At 43.5% G+C, this 16020-nt stretch overlaps 1 protein-coding gene across 1 annotated transcript; it reads left to right on the forward strand.

Moving 5' to 3' along the window:
* Window positions 1-7037: 7037 nt before the first annotated feature.
* Window positions 7038-15803, forward strand: Klf6 (KLF transcription factor 6). Its single transcript, XM_020178470.2, has 4 exons — window positions 7038-7367; window positions 10125-10698; window positions 12058-12181; window positions 12672-15803. Exons 1-4 carry the CDS (start codon window positions 7164-7166, stop codon window positions 12721-12723), a joined length of 954 nt encoding a protein of 317 aa, XP_020034059.1. The 5' UTR covers window positions 7038-7163; the 3' UTR covers window positions 12724-15803.
* The last annotated feature ends 217 nt before the right edge of the window (window positions 15804-16020 follow it).

Here is a 16020-nt window from a genome sequence, read left to right on the forward strand (position 1 = left end):
CATATAGAGTGCCCAGGGGAGAAGACTTCATCAGCTTAGATGTTATTATCGACTCACCTTATACAGTAGCAACCTACGGCCTTAAGGGAGTAGGTGACTTGTCCAGGCTCACATAGCAATTATTTTCTGAATACAGAGCCAGGTCTGATCAACCAGTGTGCGGCATCATGGCCTCCTATATTTCCTGTTCCATATTTCTCTCAAAGTTTTAGTAGGAAAAATTTCAAATATACATTCTACAATTACTATTTTACTATGCTTGCTTTATGGCATATCTATCCATGTATTCAGCACTCTCTGCATCCATCCATTTGTCCCTCTGTTCCCCTTACCACCTCCTCCTCCTCCTCCTCCTCCTCCTCCTCCTCTTCCTCCATCTCTCTCCTTCTCTCTCTCTCTCTCTCTCTCTCTCTCAAAGAACATTTGGATACCTTGGAACATTAGCATGCAGATCATTAATTATAGTTTGATAATTATTTGTGATTCTTTGTAAAAGTTTTTTGGAGAGAGGGACTTGCAGAAAGTTAAATGCACAAGCTTTAAGTATGCCAGACAAATGCAAAGCCTCTACCACACATAGAACGTGCCCATCACGATCCAAGCCCATCTCCAGCCTGTCCAACACAGGCAGTTAAAATGCTGGTTCTTTTCACCAAGCATCAGTAATGCCTGATCTGGAATTTCAGCTATTTGAGCTTTTCAAGGGGTAGTTTTGTGCACAAAGCTTATCCATTCAGCTAGATGTTTCTGAGGTGCACTCATGTGGCTGGTTGCATGTTCTTTCTGTGATGAGCAGCCTCACATCCTCTAGTTCCACATTTTCCAGTGATGGAGTCCTGGTCAGGCTCCAACTGTTTACTGCTGTGGATAAACTGCTATAAACAATCTTGTACAAATCTCTTTGTGGACATATTCTTTCAGTTCTTTTCGTTAAATGCCTGGATGATGGGAGTGCTGGCCAGAAGGTAGGTGTATATTTTATTTTCATTAAAAATAGCCAGAACTTTTTCCATAGAGGCTATGGTATTTTTCACTCTCATCAGTAGTATAGAAAAGTTCGGGTCACTCATGCCATATCTTCACCAACACTTAGCATTGTTTATCTTACTTTGAGCTAAGCTGGTGGGTTTTACTTTATATTTTTCTGATTGTAAATGGTATTGTCCACTTTTTTTATTAGCCATTTACCTTTTTGGGAAGTATATGTTCAAGTATTTTTCTTATTTTGTATGCATATATATTTGGAGGGGCAGTGATATTGGGGTTTGAATTCGGGGCTTCACACTAGCAAGGCAAGTGCTCTACTGCTTGAACCATGCTTCCAGCCCTTTTTCTCTGGTTATTTCTGAAATAGGTTCTCACTTTTTTGGCCCAGGCTGGCCTGGCATCAATATTCCTATTTTAATCTTCTTGCCCTAGCTGGGATGACAGGGGGCATGCCACAGTGCTCAACTTTTTTTCTGTTGAGATAGGGTCTTGCAAACTTTTTTGCCAGGGCTGACCTGAAACTGAAGTTATCCTGATCTCAGCCTTCCAAGTAGCTAGGATTACAGGTGTGAACCACCAGCACCAAGCTTATTCTTTATATTTTAAAATATTTTTTTGTTATAAACTCATATGTCTATTATATATACTGAATACTTGTTCTAGATGTATGTTTTGAGAATATTTTCTATCATGTCTATTCAATTTTTTCTTAGCTTTTTCTTTCTTTTTTGGCCATACTGAGGATCGAACCCAGGGCCTCATGCCTGTCAGGCAAGTGCTCAATCATTGAGCCATGTCCCAACACTTAGTGTTGGCTTCTGATGAAGTTTTAATTTTTGATTAAATCTGAATAAAGTAAAATCATTTTTCTTGATGGTATTGTTTTCTGTTTCTATCCACAAATTCTTTGTGTGTGCCCTAAGTCATGGTAATTTTTAGCTTATGCTCTTCTTCAGGAAGCTTTATGTTTTACCATTTCCATTTATACTGTAATGTCTTCAAATTTTTATGTTTTGTGAGGTAGACTGGCTTCTTCCTTCCTCTCTCCCTCATTTTTCCCTCCCCTCTCCCTTTCTTTCATTTACTTTCTTTGTTTTGGGTTTTTTATCCCCTCCTCCTGTATGTATGGTCAAGAAGAGTTCAAGTGTCACTTCTTGAAGACTTTCCCTATTGGATTTCTTGAGTTCCACTTCTGATAGAGGAAAATCATAAAAGAAAATTGCTACTGCCCTGATGACAAGAAAACGTCAGATGATCTACAAATTCTTATTTTTCTTCATTAATTAGATAAATTAATTAATTAAAATAAATAAAGTAAGTTAATGAGTTAACTTACTTAAGACTGAAGTCTTTGTGTGAATTGAATCATGAGGAGAGACAAGACACCAAGGAGAAACAGTGCCACACATTGTTTCACCTTTGCCAGAGTAGAAAGAGGCAGGCTGCATAGAAGACAGGTAATATCATAACGATTTGTTAATGGGTATATGTGAGTTAGCTTGACATTTTGGAAGAAATGGGATTTTTCTCTCTCATGCAAGCTCTTCTTTGGAGGCCTCCAACTGGTGCTCATGAGAAGATGGGTGGGCAGGGTAGTAGACTGAACCACTTCCCAGCCATATCCTCCCAGACTCCTCTCTCAAAGGAAGCAAAAGCTCCTCAGGGCTGGGAGTAGGGGAAGTGGCAGGATGCCCCCTTAAACCCACCTCCTGTAAGCCAAGATGTAGTAGTCTACTCTTGCCAATGAATGGACAAGAAATTAGCTGCCACTTCCCAACTCTCCTCCAAGATTCAGCAAAGTTTGGGTGCTGAGGGGAAAGACGCCTGAAAACTCAGATTGCCCCCAACCTCAATGCTGCGTGCACAGGGGCTGACCTCAATCAACACTGAGGACACTCTCTCTTCCTTCAGCAGGAGCTACTTCCCTCCACCCTCCACCATGTCTCCAGCCAGGATAGGTGTGCAGGGATTGGGAACTATGAATGTGGATAGGAACACTCAAAAAACCAACCAACCAACTGACCAACCTAGCGACCCCAGGCTCACTAGCAAACACAAGGTAGTAGCAGTCAATAGCCCCTTGCCAGATAAGAAGCAGTGTCTCCTCTTACTATTTTATATGTTACAAAGATTGCTACTTCCCAACCAATGCTCCAGAACCATATCAGCCATTGTACTCAGCACATCCCATGTGCTGGTAAGTTAAGTTGAACATCTACTGAAAGATACCAGTAAAGCGCTTTCCTTCATTACCTATTCTCACCACTAACAGTAAGAGTGAATCTTTATTTGCTAGGTCATGTAATAACTGTTTCTTTTTTCCAATTAAAAACTTCATATACCTCCAGAAAAAAAGCCAAACGAAAAAAAGGCAGCTCACACTATTTGAACTATCTGCAAATGAGACAGGAAATAGTAAGATTGAACATTTTATACCTACATATTATTTATCACATAATTACTCAAAAGTACTTTCTGAAAAATATGTATTTTACACAACTTAAGGAAACAAATGAAATATAAGGGTAATTAATTTGTTCTAGGATAAACAAAATATTGCTAATGATATCAAAAGCAAACAAAGCTGGCTTCTTTACCAATAGCAGAAGCATTCTCTGTCAACGTAATTAGGGTCATTATTGAAATTATACTCGGAACAGATTTATAAGGCTCCTGTTAAGTGCTCCTTTTGATTGATCTACAAGAACAAGAAAATCAAGAGCACTCTGAACTCATCCATTTATCTTTAAGTTGAAAGTTAGGTTTAAAATACAAACTTTATTTTAAACAGTAGGTTCCTACCTCCCCACACACACCCATGCAACAAAGAGAACTTCCTGGTGAGGAATAAATGAATTTAGCTTGGAAGCATGAGAAAGAAAGTGGAGGGGGTTGAGGAAATAAACAGAGGGTGTAAGGGAGGCAGAACCCTCATCATCCAGGAATGTGAGAAGCCTGGGGCCAGCACACAGAAGGGCCCTGACCCTCTGAAGGCTGTGGTGTAGACAGGCAGCTCAACAGTAGAGATGAGCAGGAGGAGGGTCACCCCCAATTAGTTTGTTACCTTCTCTTCAGGACAAGGAGAATGAGAAAAAGAGATGGAAGAGAAAGACTCTCCAGGCTATGACAGGAGAAAGAAACTCTTATGGGGTTATTGGACAACTCTATGCCCAGTTTTGTTCCGATTTGCTATGTGACCTGCTGAGTTGGTTTTAATTTTACTATCACACGTGTTTGGGGGATACATTATAAAATAAATATCAACAGCAAACTTGAAAATGGGTAAATGTTGAAGGAGTGACCATTGCATTTCCACTAATTGACTGCTATTTGCCACAAATCAAGGGTTTTAACACATTATCTCTTATAGCAAACTAAAAAGGATTTTTTTTTAATTTCCTATTTGAATAATGTGACTGAGGCCACACATGCAACGTAAGTACTTAGAGTTTAAAATTTATCTTTCTTATTCCATGCCATCCTTCCCCTTCTGAATAAATCTGGCTTCTGTTACTCTTTTTAAAAAACCACACATTATTAGCACTGTTCATCTTTCATGGGTAAGCCTTTCCATATATAAGACTAATGATATTTTCTCATCCAGTAACTACATACTTAGTGGAAATGCCTTTCTTTTAAGGTATCTATAGAATCCTGACCTCCTCTCTGCCATCTACCACTCCAGGACTATTGCCTATTTTGTAAATTTATGTATGCCAATACCTGACCAGTCATAGGATATGAATAATACGTACTGAATGGCTAATGGGTGTAGCAGGAAGTCACACAGCTGATTGTACTTGAAATTCAGTCCATTTATTATGTACCTGACTTTTACACTTTAAAAAAAATGTTTTTTCTGAAAGTCAGTTTTGATTGTATCTCTATTTTGTCCAAATAGGTTTATTCTTATAAACTGTAGATCTCTTCTAAGTACAGGCAGCTTATGTAAGAGATAAGGACAAATTTACATTCTATAGGAGTGTAAAGAAACTTATTGAAACAATAAATGATTCTTTTTCCACAAGATAAGTTACGGTATCTTCACTATGATAACCAAAAGAATTGCCCCTCAGGAGCCCACAGTCATCAAGGTGTTCTTGACTTAGTCACTATTTGTGTCCCTTCACCTAACTCTCTTCCATGTGCTCTAGGGTGCTGGCCTTCATTCAAAGATTTGATCTGATTCTTGTTCCCTTTGGTAATTCCAGGGCCACGGTCAAGATCTTACCACTAATACATAACAAACCAAGCCCAGTATAACCTTTTCTCAAATACTACCAGCTGCTGACCACTGGGGGGGTTGGATCAACCTGCAGATGGTTCAAAGCAAAGCCATTTCCATTTCCCTTCTTGTAAACAAACTCAAGGCACATGACCTTATGAAGGAACAGACCTGATTCTTGGCCACTAGGGTGGTATGATGAATAAGGCCAACCATCACCTTCCCTGATTAAATAAAATAGTCATAATAAGATACTAACTCTTCCTAACTTTTGACTCACAAAAGTCCCTGCCTAAAATCTTACAAGCTTATGATCCTGCTACAATAGTCTCCTCCAGTCTTCTAAAATTAAATATATGAAACCCTCCATTGTTTTATACACATTTTAAAATTTTAAAAAATTAATGCTCAGGCTGGATGCAGTGGCCCAGAGCTGTAATCCCAGCTACTTGGAAGGCAGACATCTGGAAGATGGAGGTTCCAGATCACGGGGTGGGCGGGGGGAGAAAAGAACAAAACAAAGACTCTAACTGAAAAAATAACCTACAGCAAAAAGGGCTGGGCATGCTGAGGACGTAGTTGGAGCGGCAGAACTCTTGTCTACCCTGAGTTCAAAAACCCCAGTACTGCCAAAGGGGGGGGGGAATCATTAAACATTGCTTTTGAAATGAAAACTGTCAACAGTTACACTTGGTTCTGGGTTTTATATTTTGAATTTTAAGATGCCCACATCTTGTGTCCTTGGCCTTTACCATGCAAATAAATCACGGCTCCTTTTGGGAGGTAACTGATACGAAAAAGCACCCTGAGCGTCAGGCCCGACCTAACTTAAACTGTTGGCCCGTGCACGGGACCTGGCCGTCAGCCCGGCGGGGCGCGCAGATCGCCCCTCAAGACAGACGGACGCCCTCCAACTGCAGGAGCCTGGGTGAGTCACACGCGGGCGGATGGACAACCCAGCGGACCCCGGGTCCTCCACCTGCACTGGCCGAGGCGCCTCCCGCCGCGGCCACTGGGGCGGAACCCCCAGGCCTCCCCGCACCCCCAGAGCACAGCTGACCCTCTTCCGCTGACCCTCTGGGTGGACGAGGACCTTCGAGAGTGGGGTCCCGGAGGCTGACACAGCCCGCCGCGGTCCCCGCTGTCGTTCGCCGCACCCGTGGGGCCCGGGCTGGTGGCCTGCGTCCCCCTCCCCTGGGTCACCCCGGCAACAAGGGGGATGGAGCGGACGAAGGGGGGGACGGAAAGAGAGGACGACACGGGGAGACCGGGCGGCCCGGAGGGCGAAGGGGAAGAGGGGGATGGAGAGGGATCAGGCGGCTGGGAGGAGACCCGAGGTGCTTTGCCCGGACCCGAACCCAGGCTCGCGCGCTGGCGGTCCTGATCGGGGTGGCCGGGACGCGGCGGGATCGGACCACAGATCCCGGACAGAGCGCTCGGCCCGGTTACTCCGGCCCAGGCTACAAAACTGCGGCGTTAGACCGCGCACCTCCCAGCGCCGACTCCTTCTGCACACGATGGCCCGCGCCATATATACCCTGCTAAAAATAGCCTTCGAGGCCGCTTTCCAATCAGAGATGGCAGAGTTCGAATTGAACCAATAGCAAGGGTTGTAATGGAGAGGCTCGGTCACGCCAGGCGGGGCCGCTGTGTGTCACGGTCGGCGATTGGTCGAAGCTGACATCATCGGCGCGCAGCCCCCGGGCCGGGCGCGGCGGGATTGGGTAGTGCGCGGGGCGGGCGCGGGGCTCGTCACGTGGGGGGAGGAGGAGTGGGGGGAGCCAGGCGGGGGAGGAGGGGGGAGGCTGGCAGCGGAGCTTTGAATAGGGAAGTTTTGCAGGGGTTACGTTTGCAGTCAGTCGGGTGTTTGCAAATATTGTGTGGGCTCCGCGCGCTGCGGGCTGCAGGAGGGTCCGGACCGGGCGTTTGATTGCCGTGCCATTGAGTTTGCATGAAACTTTCACCTGCGCTCGCTGGGAGAGTTTCGGCTCCGACTCCAGACCGTTCGCCTCCCTGTTTTCCCGACAGCGGGGACTGTCTTTTCCAACCCGACATGGATGTGCTCCCAATGTGCAGCATCTTCCAGGAACTCCAGATTGTGCACGAAACGGGCTACTTCTCGGCTCTGCCGTCCCTGGAGGAATATTGGCAACAGGTAAATCGGGATTTTCACGTGCGCCGAGGCGCGGGCAAGATGGGGTGTGCTCGGGAGTGCATCCCTTTAAAGATTGTCGTTTCTGTGATGGAAAAGCAGAATAAAGTGCTCTTACCCCCTTCCGGCCACGCGGGCCCTCTGGAGGGGTCCTTTCGCGGCGAGGAGCGGAGTTGTCATTGTCACTGGCGTGGAGCGCCGCCGCGCTGCCCGTTCCCAGGTTATTTTTATTTTTATTTTTATTTTTTTTTACGGTTTTCCGAGCTTCTCAACAGCGTCCATCGAGGGGAAACCCGAACCCTCTACCTGACCCCGGCCCGAGCCCGTGGCTCAAGTTTGGGGCTTGTGCCTGGTCCAGACGCCACAGCTGAGCCTCGTCCTAGGCACGAACTGGACTGCCGGGGGATTTTTGGGTTATTTTTAAGGGATTTTGCCCTTGTGCGTTCCCTTTTAGGGTTTGTACGTGCAGTGTTTTAGGTGTACAGTTTTGTGCAGGACGCAGACCAGCCGATTTACGCTTTGAGCTCAAGGCCGTCCCCGTGTCTTCCCTCTTTGGGTTTCCTGAGTTGGCCCAGCTCTGCCTTATTTTCGTACCTGCTTCTTTTGGGGTTGTGGGGGGGCCCTTTGCAGGCCAGTGACTTCTCGGCCATAGGACAGTGAGCCCGTCCTAGTCGCTTCAAGTCTGAGTTTGGGAAGACGAACCTCGGTTTCCGGCATTCTAGTGGAACCAGAATTTGGGGCATTGGAAATTTCAGAAACTTCGTTTTTATTTTTTTTTTTTTTAAAATCATTCTAATTCGTAGGCTTGCCTGATGAGAGACTCTTAACACTCGTCCCTTTGTCTTTAAAAAGATAGAAAGAGGGTTTGGTGTTGTCTCTCTGCCCTGCTGTGCTTTGTTTTTCGTCTTAAAGTGAATTAGCAGATGAGATAGATTGTGTGGCTTTCAAAGCCTAGAAGGCTTTTAAGAAGGATGAAATGCAAAGTATTGCAACCTTCACATGTCAGCTTAATTGTCCACCATCCTCTCCTGCCTTCCTCTCCCTCCCCCCTTTTTCCTCCTCTAAGAAGCTGCTCCCTGGACGTGATTGAAATGGATCTAAGTAGTTTCCTTCGGGCATTTGGGATTTGGGCAGCAAGCCAGACTTGGCTCCTGGTTGCCTTCAGAGGCTTTTAAACTCTCAGAGAGCTTCGTTCAGGTCCCTAGTGTTCATCAGCATAATGGAGATTTTAAATTAGTCAGATTATTAAAGTTTAACAAGATCTCAGTAAATGTGCTTCCTTTTTTCTTTGGAACGTCAATAAAACGGATCACCGCCACTCTTTTGAACACCATAGTATGCCTTGTAACTCAGACGTCTAATTTGAGGGGGGAAAGAGAAAACGTTGATTTCACCCGCCCTCCTTCTTTGGCTTGCTCATGCTTGCTGTGTGAGTCTCTGGGAGGGGGAAAAATGTGTATATAATATGGTTGATGGTGCAATGCTAAGTAAGCACGAGTCTTTCAGGTGGCCTGTGCACAGGATGGCTGGTGCTCTGAAAATGATTTGTTGCTAAGAACAGTTTGGTGTCGAAATTTAAATCTGTAGGCTAGCCAGTAACATAGACAGCCTTATATGGACATGCAGGCATCGTAGTGAAAATCAGGACAGACATAATTTAACCCTAAAATGTTTCCTACCATTTTTCTTTTCCAGTGGCTAGAAAGTTTGAAATGGTGGGGAGAGGGGATGCTGATCTCGGCAGTTGTAGCTTCTTGAAAGGTTGGTTGTGGGGCTGGGGAGGGGCATCTTGTCCATGACACACTGCATGTATATTTGAACCGGGTCTTTATTTGGCTGCTGGTCAGAATTTCAAAAGGAAGTCTCCTTTGGCATTGCGTGAAAGAAATAGGAGTGATGACTCATACAGTTGTACTCTTGGCCAGTAGATAAAGTTCTTGCTCATCGTGGGCCTCTCAGCAGGGCCAGGGAGTAATTTCCCCCTTGCATCTTTTACAATAGCAGATGGCCATTCTGGAATTATCCCTCCACTCCTGTTGTTGACGCTTCTTGTTTCTCTCTGACCACTGGAGAAGTAATTAAAGTTTGGTGGCTTGCATGGGCCTCCAACTTGGGATTGGCGTTCTTTGAAAACGTCTTAGGTCTCGGCTACACAGGAAATGGGTGGTTTCTCTGCAACTCTATTGATATCCCTGAATACAGACAGCTAGCTGCTGTCTGCTTTCTGAGTATGGCCCTCTGTGGTCAACTGTGTCCCTAAGTGGGTCCGTCAGAACACATTGTGGGCTGTGCAGTCTTTCTGTCTGTCCTGTTGTGTGGATACTTGTGTGCGAATGGTGGATGGCTGGGGCTTTCCATGATACACATGGTACTTGAGAATGTCAGATGATCTGGTTAAACCTGTTGGGGGGGGTTTATGTGTAAGGCTGGTTTTCTTTGTGTGGTTTACGGGAAAGTCATTAGAAATGTCAACACTTGTAACTATAACAACAAAACAGACTTAGTGATCATCACTCATTGTGGCCCTTGGCCTGAAGTGGGGAGAGAGGTTTCACTCCCTACTTTTCCTTTTGAATTCTTACATTTCTCTAACTTTCACAAGGACACAGATTCTAATTACAGAAGCTTTTGTGCCCATAGTGAGTGACATTGCCACAGTTGATCTGTCCTTTGTTCTTGCATGTTTTTGAAAATGTGCTTTTGGTTCCACTTTCAGTAATCATAACAATCACGTGCCTTCTTTTGGTTCCTTTTGCACAGACCTGCCTGGAGCTGGAACGCTACCTCCAGAGTGAGCCCTGCTATGTTTCAGCCTCAGAAATCAAATTTGACAGCCAGGAAGATCTGTGGACCAAAATCATTCTGGCTCGGGAGAAAAAGGAGGAATCAGAACTGAAGATTTCTTCTAGTCCCCCAGAGGACACTCTGATCAGCCCGAGCTTTAGTTACAACTTAGAGACCAACAGTCTGAACTCAGATGTCAGCAGCGAATCTTCAGACAGCTCCGAGGAACTTTCACCTACTACCAAGTTTACCTCTGACCCCATCAGTGAAGTTTTAGTCAATTCAGGAAACCTGAGCTCCTCTGTCACTTCCACGCCCCCTTCTTCTCCAGAACTGAGCAGGGAACCTTCTCAACTGTGGGGCTGTGTATCTGAAGAGCTGCCCTCCCCAGGGAAGGTGCGCAGTGGGACTTCAGGGAAGCCAGGTGACAAGGGTAGTGGTGACGCCTCTCCAGATGGCAGGAGGAGGGTACATCGATGCCACTTTAATGGCTGCCGAAAAGTTTACACCAAAAGCTCCCACTTGAAAGCACATCAGCGCACTCATACAGGTCAGTCCCCTCATGAGACCCGGGAGGTCAGCCACCGGTGGGCGCCACTGAGTTGCACCAGCCCTGGGAGGGAGCCAGGGCTGTGCAGGATATGCCAAAGAAGTCCTCATTTCCTAAATGCTTTTCACCAAAAACTTGGGTCTTTTTTTTAGAATTCAGAGTAGAATTTAAAGATTGGGTATTTAAGTCAGATGAATGGTTAATACATGCAGTTTTAAGAAATAAGATGTCAGATCATATTCTCCTTTGACACCCAGTCTTCCACCTCCCCCCCCCAGCAATGCAGTGTATCATTGCCCATATGGTACTCACTCTCCCAGTGTATCTGTATCCTGTTAGGTTGGGCTGTGTCTCGTATTTTGAAATAAAATCCCAGGGTCAGGACAGAGGGTCCCTGGGCAGTATGGAGTGTACTGGTGTTGACATTGATGTTGAGACACCCGAGTAGGAGCACTGGGCTCTGTAAGCAACAGCATTGGTTAGTAGGTGTTGACTGAGAATGTCTCACACAGCCACTTAAAGCAATGGCTTCTTAACGAAATGCCACCACTGAGATGAAAATTCTGTTTAAAAATACCGTGACAGCCTCTAGGGTAACAGGTGATGAAGCATTGGAAATGTTAAGCCTTGAAAGACCAAGAGGTGCAAATTCTTACCAATATGAGATTAAATTGTGAGATGAAGTTACGGTCCTGTAAGGATCCAATGACAACTGAGAGGGGAGTGTCCTGAAAACCAGGCAGTGTCTGCCCCATTGACATTTTTTTTTAATTCTCAGGTAGCATTTTTATTGAATTCATATTTATAATTTCACCAAGGAGTGAAGTCACCCTGGTCATTTGATTGACATTTAGAAAGTATACAAAAGTCTTGGAATGAGGTTTCTCAGAAACTCATGACTTCAGTTTTGTAGAAACGTAGGACCCAGAGGAAACTACAGAGACTCATTCCAAAGGGAAGTGAGTAAGGAACAAAATAATGCTTGAGGGAGCAGTTTCCATGGAGAAAGCAATGAAACTTTGCTCTGGACAAGGCTTGTGGGTCCAGCAGCTCATACCTCACCTCACAAGTATTTGACCAGTCTGAGTAATTGTCATTGTTCGATGTAAAACTTGGCTTTTGGTAGCATGGCCTTTGCAAACCTGGGTCTCTTGGACCACAGTTAGAGGTTTGAGGCCAGGTCAGGGAAGAGCTCATACTTGTAGATTGCCAGGTGATATAGTCATTGAAACCCACTGCATTTTTGAGGCCAATGACACCCTGAACCTGCACCCTGCCACTGTGTATGTTGTTGAATCTGCCCCTTCCCTCAGTGTATCAGTGAAGTCATGACGCGCTTATCATGTGCTCTTTTCTCAGGAGAAAAGCCTTACAGATGCTCATGGGAAGGGTGTGAGTGGCGTTTTGCAAGAAGTGATGAGTTAACCAGACACTTCCGAAAGCACACGGGTGCCAAGCCTTTTAAATGCTCTCACTGTGACAGGTACGTGCACAAGGGCTGCTCTGGAAAAAAGGGTAGGGCCAAGGGAAGGCGATGACCAGAATAGAATAGGTGTGCAGTAGAACTTTGGAGGACGGCCAAGAGTTTCCTGTCATTTGTTGACATTTCTTTTTAAGCCTGGGACTTTTTCGAAAGTCGGATGTTAAACATCCATATTAGGACACAGTACCAGGTGTCCATGAGAATTCAGTGATTTCATATATACTTTTTGAAGATTGGCTTCCAGCGGTTTTCAGATTTGGAGAATTAGACATAAGGTCAGTTTAGATTTCAAATGTTCCAGCTGCTGATTGGAGACTTCCTGAATTTGCATTGCTATAAATTGGGATTTCCTGTCCTTGACAAGGACTCAGGAGAGTCCCCATGTTCCCTGCAGAGAGGTGAGGTCCAGTAGGACAGGGAAGTGATGCATTTGATCTATAAACAAGCCAGGAAGGTAACCTAACTTCTTTGCTTCTGATTTCCCTTGCAGGTGTTTTTCCAGGTCTGACCACCTAGCCCTGCACATGAAGAGGCACCTCTGAGGGAGCAGAGGGTGAATACCGTAGGCTAAAAGGCTTCCAGGCTGACAGATGGCCGTGGAAGGAGGGATGTGTGTTCCAGCCAAAGCATGCCATTTACACCCTATCCAGTTGCCTCCAGGGCCTCTCTTTGGAAGGTCTTTTGAGGGCTACAAAAAAGTCTTGTAAGAAATGGCATTGCACCAGTGGTGCATGGTGTTTGGGTGACCCTGGACTCGTCACTGGTACCTAACCTTCTGAGAGGCTCCTGAACCTCTGTGGTGAGCGTGCGCACTGAGAATGTTAATGGTTGGGTTGACTGTATGTTGAGGATCTATTACTGACTGTATGGTGAGGCAGACTTTTTTTTTTTCTTGTGGTAGCAAAACTGCAAGAGACAAAAAAAAAAAAAAAAGCAGTTTGAATGTTTTGTGTGTAAGGAGCATACCAAGAGATGAGATGACCACCAGTCATTTCCTGGGGGGGAGTGTTTGCACCTCAGAAAAAAAACAAAAATAAATAAAACAAGAAAAAAAATTAAAAAAAAAAAAAAAAAAGAAGGAAAAACTTGGAAGGGTGGGATTGGGAACTCAGGACCCCAGAGTGGCGAGTGGTAAGGGCAGGGGGAGACCCTGGCCCTCTTTCTTGTGTGAGAGGAACTTTGATGTCTGGTGCAGCTATTAAATGTGCAATGTGTCAAGTAGCTTGTTTTACTTGCTACAACAGAACTCATTTGTAACCCATTGTATAAGCTGTATTTACAAATATAACACAATGGTAATTTTTCCTTATAATACAAAAAAAAGTCATGCATGGTCTGGGGAACTATATGCTTTTCCATTTTTAAATCTGGACTGCAATCTTGATTCCAGTTAATGAGCAGCTAAGATACAATTTGTCTAATACAGTGATTCCTAAGCCCTCTGGGCCTGGCAAGACACAATTTTTCCCCCCTCTATTTTGTAAGACTCCCTTTCCAGAAAGGTGTTAATGTAGGATTATTTTTTAAATGATTCTGAATTTGAATTAACTTTTTGGAGAATTTTAGAATGCCCTTTAAAGAAATTGGGCATGTATTGAGTGTCTAAAAGCTGGGGCTGGAAATTGCTGGTCTAATGTCACATTGAGCTAAGAACCTAAAATTTTTCTCAGTTGGGTGGATAAAACCACTAAGCTTAGGAACTGTTTTCTCATGCAGCTATGTTTCTCTTATTTATGCCTTGAGGACTAATTTCTGGTTTTCTAGCTGTTAATGCACTGTTGACCTTCATAATGGTGCCTTATGCAAGTGACCCCTATGTGGGGGTCTCATACAGGGGTATGGGTGATGCATGCTTAATTAAGGCTCTTTTTTCACCTGGCATTGTACTGTATCAATGTATAATACAGAAAAAAGGAAAAACAACTGAAAAAAAACCTCTTTAAGGTCCTCCTTCACAAAGACAAATAGACAAAGAAAACTCCTTTGACATGTCAGTATTTATTCATTATTTCAGAAAACTTGACTGTCAGTGTTAAAATGGGAAAAAAATGATAATTGAAAATATGACCAATTCTGCCACCGTGAGACTTTCATATAGACCCTTGCACAATAATTGTATAGATCACACACCGGCTGTATTTAATATGTAACATTTTCACACATATTAAAGATACAGAGTATATTAAAAAAAACAATGTCAATGTATTTGCTTAAAAGGCACAAGTTTCACATATCTATCTAGCTATCTGTTGGTAATACAGAAAGTATACTACTTTTTTTTTTAAAGTGGGCGGAATTCTTGTGTATGTATATTTGTGTGTATAGTATGTGTATTGTGTATATATATTATATATATAGATAATATATAAATATATTTTTAAGGAGAAACTAGAATGTTTAGCTAGAAAACTCTACAGCCTGTGAAAAACTATTTCAACATGGCCATAAAGGAGGTAAAAATGAAAACTATAACCTAACTTTTATAGAGGCTTTATCTTTAATTTAATGATTTGCTGGAGATTTTCTTGGCATTGAATCTATTCCATACTGCTGATCTTGAGTCATTATTGGCAAGTCTGGAATAGGATAGGTACCTTTGGTCATTCAGAAGTGGCATGAATGCAATACCAGTGAACCAGTTGGATTCAGACACACCAAGGTTTTGGTTTAAATTTCAGCCTTATTAGAAGATCTAACCTAAGAGAATGCTGTCCACAGGGGTTTTGGTTTTTTTAGAACACTTTTTATGCAGATAAAGCTATTTTTTCCAGCATGTAAATTCTCCCAGTTTTTTCAAGAAGTAATTTCCTCGAATTGGCATACCACACCATGGACAGCTGGTATTTCATCAGCTGCTGGCTTACAGCTGTGGATCATTTCTTCATATATGTATATGTGGGGTGTGTGTGTGTGTGTGTGTGTGTATACATTCACACACACATACACACAGGTACATGTGAGTCTGACTGGGCTGGTATTTTGTTTGATCTTCCTGGAAATGAGCGATGATTAAAGCTCACATAACTGGTTTTTTTTTTTTTTTTTTAATCTGGACTGATGAATACTTACACCTAAAGAACTTACTTCATTTTGCTTAAGGGGAAAATGCACTTTTCATTTGACCATTCAAAATCCAAGCACTTGATTTGCTGGGTTTTGGAAAACTCCTTTTTTGGCCCTGCTGTATGCTTAGCCATAACAATTCCATTAAGCAAGAAGGTAAACAAAAGACAAAAAAAAAAAAAAATACTTGCACTGGCTTGTCTCACTTATGAAACACCATGGAAGTTGTTTGACTGGGTGGGGCTGGGTGCCATGTATGTCAATGCCTGTGATTTTCATAATAAGCAAGTACATAAAGAAGTACATTCTGTTCAGGTGATAACTGAGCCTCAATCAAGCAGAAACTTTTTGCTTGAAATTTAAAAAAAATTTCTATTAGTGAAATTTTCTTTTTCTTTTTTTTTTTTTTGGAAGCACCCTGTTATCTAAAGAATCTTTGTAAGATTTTTGTAAAATTTTGTTTTACAAGATTTTATTTGAAATTGTTTTTTGCAAGATTGTTATATTTCTGTATGAATGTATTTTTTATTGGAATAACATAAAAGAATTCTTATCAGCATCTTGAGTCTGGTTGTTTTTCTGGGCCGGCTGGGGGGAAGGGTTGTTGAAACAAATTCCTGCTTTGTTACTCATTCTGGCTTCCTCCCTGGGAAATCTCTATTGTGCAATTCTGAGAGACATTTGCCTACCTCTGTCTCTGCCTTTCCTCTTACCACAGCCTGTCCTAAGGCCTGAAATGCATTGAATGCTCCTCTTCAAGGTCTGGCCAAAACAGT

This window comes from Castor canadensis, chromosome 15 (genome assembly GCF_047511655.1).
Source record: "Castor canadensis chromosome 15, mCasCan1.hap1v2, whole genome shotgun sequence".
Taxonomy (NCBI): Eukaryota; Metazoa; Chordata; class Mammalia; order Rodentia; family Castoridae; genus Castor; species Castor canadensis.

Coding starts and splice junctions, on each gene's coding strand:
- Klf6 (XM_020178470.2), top strand. CDS start 7,164: ATGAAACTTTCACCTGCGCTCGCTGGGAGAGTTTCGGCTCCGACTCCA. Junction 7,368..10,124: donor TGGAGGAATATTGGCAACAG/GTAAATCGGGAT, acceptor CCTTTTGCACAG/ACCTGCCTGGAGCTGGAACG. Junction 12,182..12,671: donor AAATGCTCTCACTGTGACAG/GTACGTGCACAA, acceptor TTTCCCTTGCAG/GTGTTTTTCCAGGTCTGACC.